Source organism: Fundulus heteroclitus, chromosome 20, assembly GCF_011125445.2.
Source record: "Fundulus heteroclitus isolate FHET01 chromosome 20, MU-UCD_Fhet_4.1, whole genome shotgun sequence".
Taxonomy (NCBI): Eukaryota; Metazoa; Chordata; class Actinopteri; order Cyprinodontiformes; family Fundulidae; genus Fundulus; species Fundulus heteroclitus.
The window spans coordinates 31,097,352-31,110,680 of NC_046380.1; the positions used below are offsets into that span (position 1 = coordinate 31,097,352).

A 13,329-nucleotide genomic window follows, 5' to 3' on the forward strand; every position below is an offset into this window, starting at 1 on the left:
CAGCATAAACACTCAATCCTGCTCTGTCACCTTTAACCGACGCTAATCGGAAAGAGCGAGATGGACGCGACCGTGTTCGCCTCCTACTCAAAGCTACTTTGGACCTCTGTGTGCGGGTGTCAAGTAGAGGAGTAGAGACCTGCAGAGAGCAGCAATACATGAGTAAATACTAGTCCACTTCCACACAACACTATGAAAGAAAACATTTTCTCAGGTATTCTAAATCCCCACTCAATTGAAGGTGTGTGTTGCAGAAGGACGTTCTTTATAAAAAGAAATGTTACCAACCTCAGGGAAAGGAGTTAAATCTATCTCTCTTTGAGAATCTGTGTTGTCAGCATCAGCTTCAGAGAGGGCGTCAGCGAATGCTTCCGGGATGGGTATTGGACTGAAAAGGATGAAAGCTCTTTAGAGTTGAGTGTAGGCAAACAGACATGACAAAGACGCTATTTTGTTATTGTTGTTTTTATGTGTGTTTTTTGGCAAAGATACTGGAGAAGGCAGTTTAGCAACAAACACTCTTTTTCATTAGACATCTCATCAGGGTACATTTATAAAAGGCAAAGAAAGGGAAGTCCTCCAAATGGAAAAACATTAGTGGATGTCCATCAACGTGTTTTCAGCAAACCTGATTGGAAGGGTTTTACAGGAGACTTTTTTTCAGGTTTTGTTTAAAACTGGAAGTGAAAGTGAACCAAAGTGAAGGTAAACGTCTGGGAGCCGCAGGTAGAGTGAAAGGTGAGGTGCTGATACACAAGGAATAAATATTACAGAACAACAGGAGAAACAGGGGCCAGGAACATGGCCGAGCAAGACCCAGAACAGGGGTTGCATAACGGAGGACCTTATAATGAGAGTGAGAAAGCAAAGCGCTCCCGCCCCATGGCGCTCCCATGATGCTTCCTGGTTCAGTGGAACCCCGGGGTAACAGGAAAACATGGTGAATGAATGCATATGAGCAAAAGAACTTACTAACAGAACTAAAAATAGGAAGATAGGAAAATAAGGATTTAACACAACTACTGAAACAATAATTAACAGAAACTGACTAATGAGGTGAGAACCCATACAAAAAACTGCAGGATCCCCAGGAACCTAACACTAAGTCTTCAAACCATTGGGGATCCTAACATTTTTAGGTCATTACGACGGGTGGAAGCTTTCCAGCAAAGGTTTTGTTCCTCAAGGTGACATTCTCGGAGCGCTTTTCTTCACAATCTATATGCTATTCCAGCTCCGACCATGAACTGTTGGAGCTCTTCCCACGCATATGCTGATGACACACTACTTTATATTTCTGTGTCGCTGGCTAATAACAGCCCCTTACTATGACTGGGGGAGTCTGTTTATATTATCAGTGAGTGTATAAGTCAGAATTTCAAATACAGAAAATACAGAAATAATTTTCTTTGGCTCCAAAAATGCTACATTAGACGTCAGTACTCAACTCCTCCCAACAATGAAGCTAAAAACAACACAGCATGCAAGAAACTTAGCTGTTATCATAGACTTAGACCTAATTCTTTTTAGTTAATTCACTTACTATTACAGTTCCTCAGATTTGAAATAAATTATGTGACGAACCTGATTTATGCAAAAATTGCTGGTTTCTTTGAAATAGCACTGAAAACATTGTTGTATATGGCAGGTTTATCGAAACGGTCAAATATTATTTTATCCATTCTTTTTTAATAGCCCTTATTTTAAAATTTACTGACAGGAAATGGGGTTGAGGGAGAGGGGAAAGATATCTGGCAAAGGTCCACGGGCCAGGACTGAAACCCAGCACAGCTGCCTCGAGGTCGTGTGGGTGCACACTCTACCCCGCCTCATAATCTGTTCATTTTTAATGACGTTATAGCATCATCTATCATTTATTTTCTTTAAATTGTCATCACTCTGTTTTTTAATGCTATGTTATGTGATGCTTGCAGTTTACAATTATAATTTTAGTGTATTTATTTTAACAGAATTATTTAGTTGTTTCATTGTACATTAAAGTCCTTTGAATGACCTTTTATGTCATTGGTTCCATACAAATAAACTTGATTTACCTAACTTTATTATCAGATTTTTTTTTTTTTTTTTTTACAATTTTATCTAAATTTTTAAGCTACAATCTTAATAGCGTGATATACTTGATTGTCCACAAGGGGGCGAATCAATGCCAGGCCCTGAAAATATTGGATGGGACAGTTTAGTGTCCAGCTGCTTCTGTTTATGCTGCCCTGGGACAAAATCTCAAACTCTGCATGCTTTATTCATTCATACCGAGATATTTCCTTCAGGCTCCTTGGGTTGAACCTGTATTGTCATTCAACCTATATTTTGCACTAGAATAAAACTTCTTTACCTGTCAGGTTCCGGCGTTAGTTCAGAAATCCCATCCTCCTGGGAGGGTTCACTGTGCGACAAAGTCTCAACGGGTATGTCCTCATCGTTTGTGGCGGAACTGTTAACCTGTGGCTGGAAAATAGAGACAAAAAATCTTAAGACCTATGATGCGACAGAACAAGCAATAACTCTAAAGATGCTTTTAAAATTGTTGACTGCATAGAAGACTTTGTAAACAGCATGCAGATACCCACAAACTTGACCCTATCTGTGCTCTACAGAAAAAGTTTCTCTTTGCTCTGTGAATTGGAGTTTTTTTTGTTTTTTTTTTGCAGAGGAACAAAGGCAGGGGGAAATGAACTGTGTGCCAACATCACTAACTACAGGGGGAGAGAAGACTAAGGATCAGCCATGCATACGCCTTTTAATGAGCTGGTCACCGAGACTGGGTTGTTTTCAATAAACACCAGAAACACACACACACACACTGCCATATACACACACCCACGCACAGACAGTCATGATGTCGCGCCCTCATGCTGGAATGCACGGGTCCACATACACACACACACACACACACACACACACACACACGCACACGCACACGCGCGTGCGTTACCAAACCAAAGCAACTGAGCACTTCTCTGCAAACATTCCTCTAAGCTCACCTCATGGCTCGTCAAGGGGCACGTCCCACTTTTAGTTTTACCGTAAACCGTCACCTGGATACAACGCAACACTCGAGTAAACACCAGCAGCGCCCATGTCTCATCTTCTTCATGGGTCAGTTTGTTGCTCAGGACTCAAAGGGCAGCTTAATTTGCACAAAGCCTGTTATCTAGCAGCATAACAGCACGATTGAATGGGCTTCTGGTGATTTTCCTATAACCACAGCCTGCATTCAGGGAAACTGTACACAGAGGGCCAATTTTGTTTGTAACCTGTATTAATCCTAGCAAGGTATCAAGTTTATCCAAAAAGTTTGTTCGTTTATACTAAAATTGGAAATAGCTTCTGCTAAATCAGACCAAAAGCTCAAAAGTTAAAAAAGGAAAACCATTTTTTTTAGTTTTTCAACAATGAAAAAACTCACAGGGAAAGGAGTTAAATCTGTTAAATTTTACTTCAAACACTCTGTAAATAATCTCTTTATTGCCTCAAATTTACCTTGAGTTCAGCAGAACCATTTCACAAATCTTGATCCATTTGACATCATCCAGCAACATCCAACAGTTTGTATGAAAAGTGAAAAAAAAAACAAAGAAAAAACTAGAAGTTCTCCATTCATTGTTGTAAACGATTTCTGTTAGCTTCAACTACTTTCTTATCTGTACAACATAAATTACCAGTTTTCATGTTTTTAATTTGAGGGTTTGTAGAGCCAACACTATTTGCTTGTTGTGTCTGTAATCTAATAACATTTATTTAATAATCAACGAAAAAGCCATGACATGCCTGCAATTACATGCAACACTACAAGCAGGCATTTAGTTTTTTTTTTGGAGAGGCTTAATGTTAAAAAATGCTCCAGCCTAGCCTTAAAATACCACAGTAACATACCACAGGTTAGATATTGACTACTCACAATTACCACACATAACCCCACTTAAAAAAAAAACTTGAGCTGTCACTTAAAAACAGTAGGTACTGATAAAATTTGCCTCGATTGTCCGTGGGGACCAACACATGATAAAGAAATAGTATTTGTCAAATATCGGGATGCCAAGTTTAACTGTGAAAATGCAGAGACCTCTCAACTGCAAGTTACAGAATCACTGCTTATATTCTCTCCACATGATCCTTCTTAAAAAAAAAAACCCTGTGCCCGTATTCTTTGAGTCCTCTCAAAGAGCTCCTATGTTGGCTTAAAAATTCCTACCAAGGAGTTTTAGCTTAAGCGTGATTCAGAAAGCTGCTGAAAGTGACTCTGAGTGAGGAGACAACATAATTTTTTATCTTAGTGGGAGGTGTGGTTGACCCCTTTGCTAGGCGTGACCAGGGTCTGAAATTAACACTCGCTAGACGCCAAATGCAAGTAAATTTTTCGTTTGGCGACTAAATTTCAGGGCTAGCCACCACATGGCGAGTAAATGTTTGTACCAACTAAGTTGTGTTTTTTAGTCATCATTTGGGTGGATGCTTCTTTGTTTTCCTCTGCTTTAAGCTCGTATGACAACAAACGCGCACACGCACACAATTTCTCGCACATGTGACGCGAGAACGACAGCGACTACCTACGTCATGTCCGTTTGCTAACAACTAGCGTTTAGCTCGGGCTAATTACGTAGCGGTATTATGTGGAGATATTTATCAGGAGTCAGTCAGAATGAATATTTTGGCCGGTAAAGAATATGCTTGTCCGGTTGACAAGCTTTCAAAAAAGCTGTGATTGGTTGATAGTATAAGAAAAGATAACAAACAAACACAAATGTGCTCCAAGTAATCAAAGGAAAGAAATTAACTGATTAGACCAGACTAGACATGATGATGAAACTTGGCAAAACGAAATAATCGTCACACAGTATCAAAATGTTTGAATGAATTTACATCCTTATTATCATTTGGATTTGCTTATGTTTCTTCACCAAACTGGTAATTTTACTATTTCATCTATGCGATGTTAATGTGCACTCACTTGTAAGCATTTTACTGGGATGGCCTGCTTCTATAAAGCGGTTGGATTTGGCAAACAACTGACATAAAAAGGTTAAAAACCCTGAGAGGAGGATCACCTCTATACCCGTAGCTCTGGGAGGACTACGGAGGAGTGTTGAAAGGTAAATTAGTCCCTGGATCACGATGCAAATAAGCAGATTTTGAAGAATATTGCTGCAGATGAATGCAGCTTTTCTCCACGTCTTGGTGCTTTTATGCACCAGCCTGGAAGTCAGAAGCCAGAGAGGAGATGGCATCACACAAGCAAACTTCATATGACCATTTAGGCTACTCATGTCATCATGCACAATACAGAAAATACTTACTCACCTCTTCTATCTTGTCTAGAGGGATTTATGTATATATTTTCCCTGCAACTTTTTCCATTTCTTCTAAAATGTTTAGTATTGAGAGCATTTCTGTAAATAATATTCATTCATTCATACAATTCTTCAATTTTTATTCATGATTATTCAAGATTTTTAGTTATTATTTATTTATCCTCAGTAAAATCACGTTACTAGAGCCGTGCCTTTAACCTGTCGAGCTGCTGAAACGCATTAATTTCCCCCTAAGGACATAATGAAGTTTATCTTATCTACATGTTAATAATTGTATTATTATTTTCTCATTTCCTCCACGTTTATGTGGTGAATTAGCCAATCAGCTCTCCCTGTTGCCATCATCGTCCTTGCTTAAAAGACTCACTATAAGTTATCCTCACTACTTCTAACATTCTTTCACTTTAGGTAAGATGCTTTGTGAAAAGTGAAAATTTTTTAGATATTTTTCCTAAAATGACATCACTAAGAGTTACTTTTAGTTTTAGCATTCTTTGTGAACCCTGGCACTGAAGCTTTGTTTTTTAATACAAATAAAAAAGGAAACAGAAACGGCATTTAACTAATTTTGAGAAACAACAGAAGCAAAACTGTTGCATTTTTCATGCCATCATAATGCATTCTTTTAGAGGGGATTTTTGTGTGACATTAAAACAAAAGTTTAAATAAACGATGAAACAGAGAGTAGTAAGGATTGTTCAATAAGGCGAGCTTTTTAAAAGGATGCTTAAATGTTTTTGTGACTGCCTAGATCTCTGTTGGACAGTCAGTCCAACAGAAAGGAATCAGGTGCCTGTTTCTATGTTGACACTTTGACACGTATGACTTTGTTGGAGAAAAACCTCCATTGAGGTTTAAGTTATTTAAGATGTGGGGAATCTGCTCTTATAGCGGCCCTGCTCTGAGTAGTGGTCAGCTCCTCCTCCTGAATTCTGCTGTCTGCATCGTTTAGCATTGTTATGTATGATAATGATGATGAAACATCTCAAAGATAAGCAAATTTACTCCTTCCATGAAGTAAATACAGACCATTACGCTATAATTGTAAACAGTGAACACTAGCATTGGGAACATCACTTTCTTCTATTTCTACATAGTAACGCAAACTCTCAGGCTACTTTTATGTAAAGACATGCAGAGAGATTATGACATTCCTTGTAAGATGTTCCCCCCCCCCCCCCAGATCCCCGAGTCATTTCACCGGCTGAAGAACAGCTGGACAAATGTAGACACAGACGTCGTTTATGTTAAAAGCTACCTCTGTCAGTGACAGTATGTGCTTTTGAGACCGGCAGAAGAGGAACGCAAGTCCAGGCAGAGTCTGGATCTTTATGTTTTACCTGCATCTAATTTCTGTTGCACTCAAAGGAATGTGGGAGAAGCTTGTTTGGAGCAGAGAGAAAAGATAACGTGCCCAAGATGCCACAAGCACAAAGCAGCCTGAATGAGAGAAAAACTGTCCCCAAAATTGAAACCTGTCTTCAGTCTGCTCATCTGACTATTAGTGATATATTGACGTACAGTGCCTTGCAGAAGCATTAATACCCTTTGAACTTTTTCACAATTTTGTCATCTTACAGCTACCAGTGTAAGAGGATTTTATCGGGATTTGGTGTCCGGGCAAACATAACGCAGTGCAAAATTATGAAGCAGAATATAAATGAAACATGGTTTTTAAATAATTTTTACAGTTAAAGTCTTACAAGTGTGGCAAGCACCTGCATTCGGGTTCTTTCAACCGGATACCTTTCATTAAATCCAGTGCAGAAAAGCTGCTTTCACATATTTAGCAACTAGATTCAAACGATGCGTATAAAACAGCTGATCTACAAAGTCCTCAGAGGTTTGTTAAGACGAAATTAGTGAGCAGGCAACCTCACGAAGAACAAGAAACACAGAAGACAGGTGAGGGTTAAAGCTGTGGAAAACAATAAAGCTTAAAACGTGCACGACGACCAAATATCAGACCTTTGTGGAAGAGTCACAAGCAGAAAGTCACGTGAAATCATCTTTGCAGTTTGATCCCTGCCATTTAAGGAAAGCAGCAAAATGCATTTATGCTCGATTTTGTGCTGCTCTATCAGTTAAACTCTAAAGAAATGCGCTTTGAGGTTTGAGGTGCTAACGGGACGAAACCAGAAAAGGTTACGGTGATGATGACTTTTGCAAGGACCTGCCCTGACATGGCTGGAGGAAGAAGCGAGCTGTGAGCAAAATGTGATGCGCGTGAGTGACACAAGGCAAGGTGCTCGAAGAAACAAAAATCCCTCCAAACAAAGTTTGTCTGACACGCTTTCGTCTTTGTCCTCGGGCTTTATCTGTGACGCACGCCACGCGGAGAAACAGAAAGGGCAACGCATGCAGCCCGTTGAAACGCCACATTCAGACAACTTCGTCAGATAAAGCCGCGTCCTTCCTGAAACGAACCGCCGCTCTCAGAAACATTCCCCGCGTGGATTTGCATGTTGCTTTAACACGCAGGAGTGGGGGGTGGTAGACTAGGTAATCATTAATAAAAGAAGATAGGCAGCCGAACGTGCTGCAAAACATCTATCATAAGGGTTTATAACACTCCTTTCTGTATCTACCATGAATGAAAACCGTCAGGCTGTTAAAGCCTGTTGACTGAATCTCTATTGGTTCTCTTGACAACAGTTTCAGACACTATTTAACATCCGTTCTTACGGAGCAGGTTGGAGGGTCTCTCTGCTGCGAAGGCTGCCGACTTCTGGTGGGGAAGCGCCGCAGGGAGCGCCGGCTGCGTCTGGCCAGCCTACGAAGGGGTGACATGGCTCTCTCAAACCTTCCCTCTCCATCTCCACCTTCCTCTTCTTCTTCTTCTCTTTCGTCCACGTCCTTCTCTTCTTCCGCCTCCTGCTTCTCATCTGAGGGGCCCCACACCAGCTCCAGAGCTCCTTGGAGGGACCGGCGGATGCTGCCCACCCAGCCGGCGACCTGCAGCTGGGCTGCTGACAGCTTTCCTCCCAAGTACTGCATGGTGGCTCAGAAAGCTGACGGGGTCACCATGGGGACGGCGGTCACCGGAGAAAAAGAGTCTCAGCTTTGGTTAAAAAGGTCTCGCAGGTAGTTCAGAAGGAGAGGAGGTCGGCACGACACCGGATTAAGTCCATCTTTTGGTCCATTTTTTGTAAGAACAAGATTCCTGACACAGTCAAAGCGTGCAGGACGTAAAATTTCAGCCGGTCCTTGGCGTTTTCCGTCCCTCAGTTAACGGTATTATCTATAAATGGCGTGATACACATACAGCATCCAGAAAGAAAGATCTTCCCATCATCACAAAAACTAAAATCTCCTGCATCAAAAGTCCCCTGTTGTTGCAACTTCTGAGGTAAAAAAACAAAAAAAAACAAAACAGATATCCTCTTTCTCTCTCTAGGTAAAGCAGGAATTGCTGAAGTAAAACTGTCCCGAAAAAGCAGCGCGGCAGATATTCAAACATCCAATGCCAAGGAACGAGCGTTAGACGATCCCTTTATCCTCGGAGGAGCTGCGTGATGTCAAAGAGAAGACAAAAGTCAGGAAAAGCTTCGCGCTCGGACGTGGGAAATCCAGCTGGGAACAGAAAGTAGGTGTGGCGGGCTGAGCCAAGGTGCGTTCTGCACGGCTCTCTTCCTGTAGGTAAGGCGGTCCGGTGAATGAACCGGCTCTTTGTGAGAGGCAGGAAGAAAGAATGAATACGGGAGCAACGAGTGAAAGCCGAGTTGGGGGAAAGAATAGACAGCAGCCTGGTAAAGTTCTTTGTTTGCACATGGGCCCATCCTCTCTTGTCTGAGAGGAAGGCTGGGGAGATTGAGAAGGGAGACGGACAGAATGAGAGCGTGTAGGAACGCCATGTATGGTCATTCTGACACGCTGGCCTGCTGGACAGATCCTAATGAGGACACACGGACCACAAAATACATTCTTATAATAAGAATATCCATATTTATGTCAGAACCCTAAATAAGGCTGCCCTCTGTTTGCTCAGTAAACATATCACTTAGTCTGCCGGAAAGAAACGTTTCTCTGCATCGTTTGATCAGAATTTAACGTCGCAGCATAGAAAGGAGGCACCCTGGTACTTTTTAATCCTCACTGCTCTGTCTTTAGCGTGCAAAGCCCTCCTTCATGATAGAACATAAACTTCCTAACTCGTGCGGCTCAGACTGAGGAAGTGCAGTCTCCAAAGTGCACTGGCACCACTCTGTGGTGAAAGCAATAATTGCGTGGAATGAGCAAAGCAGCTCACCCAAAGGCCTCCACCCAACACACCCGGGTGGTTATGAGTACGGCACAACGGCAGCGGACTTGTAAATGAGGCGTTTATGGTCTGTTTGTTGAACCAGAGACGACACGACACCCACATTCAGCTGCACAGTCCCGGGCTCCTGGGTCCGGCGTTTCATTACTTCTGCAAACACGCGGCGTGTGCAAACAGGTGCTGAAGCAATCTGCCTCAACTGGCGCCTCTTTGCAGCCCCTCCGATGATGCCTCCATTATTCACAGCTCAGCAGGAATTAAGCCATGACGGCCCGGAGTCGACATACCACCACTTCTCGATTTCATAGTGTTTACGCACACATTTAAAACAACAAAAACAGCAAATTATAATATTTGCTTTTATTTAAACAGGTACATTTACTATATCTGATGAGTACTATGATTTTAAACTTGTTATCCATAACATTTATTGGTTATTCATTTTATTCCAACATATAAACTCAAACACGTTTTTGAACAAACCCTTACTAAGTGTTTTCTGGCACATTATTGCACAGAATATCATCCAGTATTGTGCAGAACCTTATCCCAGCTTGCTTGCTCTGCTCTTTATAGAACAGGACTACGAGTCTAACAAGCTGATATTAGCAGGTTATCTAACCCTAACCTTAACCCCTACAGCCTGTTTCTGAACAGACGTGCCCATTGTTGCTGCCCACCTGTTTTATTTTACGTCTGTCCGTGTCTTTGGCGACCGGAAACATATCTGGGCAGCCACGTCTGTTATTCTTGTAAGTGTGCAGAAAGGGTGCAGGACAATTTGCGTTTAAGCCAGCAGCAGGTGGCGGAGAGGTAGCAGCAACGCATAACTTTAAATGAACCTACTTTGCTTTGCATATTGTTAAAAATACCTAAAACCGTAGGTACTGAAGGGTTTGGAAACCTTAATACAGCTGTTTCCTCTGTGACAACTAGAACCAGGTCAAGTTCCTGCCTGATCTTTTTCAAGAACAGGAGTGATCAAAAAGCGTTTGCAATTTTTTTTGGCAGCATGATTACAAGATGCAGCCCATGTTAACTTTAGCTTTGTCCTAAGACTTTTTTATCTCCCATCACACTCAAACAGTTACGTACTGTGCAGCTAAATGCTCAAACTTACTTATGGATCAAGCCAGATATTAATCCCGACATGAATTAACATAAAAAAAAAATAAATAAATAAAAAAAAAACGCACACAACACAAATCTTTTCTGTTGTAAATATCAGCGATCTCCAACTTCAAGTGTCACGACTGATCTCCAACATAAAAGACCTTTGAATGACCCACATCTTAGTAACATAAATACGTCATGGGAGGATTTTCGCCTCTGAAAGGAGGAACACTTCCTGGTTCAAGATCAGGAGCTTAAAACAGTCATGCATTTGTTGGTATTGTTGCAGTTGGGTTGGATTGCCAGTTAAACATTACTGGGCATGCGTAAGCTTCATCAAATATTCTCTCTTCATGGATAAAAAAATTCCCAATTCCCAAACGTATGCAAATTTGCTGAGATAGAAAAACAGCTAACTTGTTTTCAAGTATTCCCGAAGCCACAGTCGCCCACAGTCACATTTATAAACTGAAATGCAGATCAATAAGAAAAGTGCCTCGCCAAAAAGGCACAGTGGCATGTGGCAAAAGAAAAAGCTGGAATTAAAGCGACAAAATGTGTCCCCCTCTTCCAGGAAGGGACCGCCACGTTTCCTTACAGCTCCACTCAGACGTCCTCACCCGCTCATCATCAGCACGATGTGACGTCATAATCATTTCAGCTTTTTAACATTGCATAAGTGGCAAAATCAAATACAGCGTTCATTGCTGTACTATACATCTATATTATGACTTTTCAGTAGCCTTTGCCAGGGTAACCTATTTTACAGGGAAACAAAATCCAAAATATGTTTGCTTCTCTTCAAGCATCACATGTAATAATGTGTTTGGTAGTGTGGTAAATGGTTTGAGCGGATCTGTTTCCAATCAGGCAATTAACTACGGTGATATGATGCCTCCTTCCTACACAACAATCGATTTTAATGTTATTAGCGGCTAACTACTGAGCTGGCTCAGCAGCACATTTCACATACGTTAGCACTTCTTTGGGGATTAAATTCGGTTTGGAAGTCATTTAACCAGCGGATATTTAAACGGTCGCCCGTCCCTACTGTGTGAGAGGGAGAAAAAAAACAAGAAGAGCAAAAGCACATCAGCGGGACAGACATCAAGGAACTTCGCCTTGCATGATGATCTCGCAACAATGTCAAGATTCTTACTCTTGTTCTTAAAATGTTTCTTTTTTTTGTGAATTCGTCGGCGTTTTAAACTTCGTGACACTGTTTTAGTAAGCCCTGTATTGTTCTGAATGCGTTTTTAAATATGAGCGAACGGGTCTCTCTTGTAAATGAGAACTTGTGTCTCAATGTGACTACGTGCCTATGAATGAAGGCTGTCTCCAGCTCAAACTATTTTAGCTGTTTAAATGCAATTTACGAAGCATATAAAGACAAACTTTGTTGGATCGTTCAGTTGCAACGTCAGATAAAAGATTTCTTTCTTCTTACAACTAAATGTCTTGTCTCAAGTGTATCTGTCTTTATAGGTTTAAGGGCCTTCTCTGCTTCCACCTTAAGGTTACTGGTCGACCCAACATGCTCTTTTAAACACAGTTTTTCCAAAAACCCACTTGACAGATATGCTGGTCTATACCAAATTGGATCTAACAGACTTAATCATTTAAATCTGAAACATCCCACAGACTGTAATTTGTTTACTTCCATAAAGTCTGATGACTTCTTTAACTAATTTATTAAGTAGTCATAGCAGGAGGAAAAATCGTCCAAGTTTAGCAGGAATAAAAATAGGCTCTTACAAGTGTCCACATTCCTGTCAAAAATACTGTTTTGTTGCGATGTAAACAAAAACGAGGTCATGATATATCATTTAAAAGCTATTTCAACATGTAACTTGACATTTATGCTGTACCATTCAACTGAAAAAAATGTAATCTGTCAGAAGAAGACCAATGATAAAAAGGAAATAACTTGTTTAATTTCAGCATTTTGTCTTTGTTGGTTGGAGTCTGGCAGCATCCCACATCTTTACTTTGTAAGACTTAAAAAAAGGTCCATTTATCTTATTATTGGGACATCCCTTGTCCACAGCCCTCTTCAGGTGACCTTACAGACCTCCTGTGGATTTTCCTCCTGAACTCTGGCTAGCCTATTTTAAAACATCAATTTTCTTTCCATAATAATATCATTCCTATGTGACTTTAGAGGTATGCTTGGAGTCAATATGATGCAGACGAGCTGACAGGTATTTAAAACTGTTCATAATTGCATCTATCCGAACAAACACCTGAAAAAACAAAAACCCAGAGCTTATAATAATGACAAATCCTGATTTTTATTCATGGTTTTTATGAATCCCTTTAATCGACGATGGATGTCCACTCAAAAGGACTGGGTGCTGAAAATGAATCAGAATATGCTTAAGAAAAGTATAAATTTAAAGGTATGCACACTTATATTTCATTTATTTCGTTTTTATTATTATTGTTTTTTTGTTTTTTTTACCCCTCGAACGGATTTCCTTGTTTTTCAGTTGAATCAAGATAAATGTCACATCATGCAGTCCCACCCAGCGAGTTAGAATATGCGCTCTGATGAGGTTCGTTTGGTCAGCTTAAAATGAACATACGTCTCATTAGGCCCACATTTCTGTAATAATGTCTTGTTAT

At 40.7% G+C, this 13,329-nt stretch overlaps 1 protein-coding gene across 1 annotated transcript in view; it reads right to left on the reverse strand.

The window, feature by feature from the left end:
• Positions 1-13,329, reverse strand: part of tnks1bp1 (tankyrase 1 binding protein 1) — a 32,086-nt gene that overhangs the window by 2,659 nt on the left and 16,098 nt on the right. Inside the window, exons 4-6 of the mRNA XM_012870705.3 lie at positions 2,354-2,466; positions 289-388; positions 1-139 (exon numbers count right to left, since the gene is read on the reverse strand). Of these exons, the coding sequence (XP_012726159.2) occupies positions 1-139; positions 289-388; positions 2,354-2,466 (352 nt within the window). The remainder of the gene's footprint in view (positions 140-288; positions 389-2,353; positions 2,467-13,329) is intronic.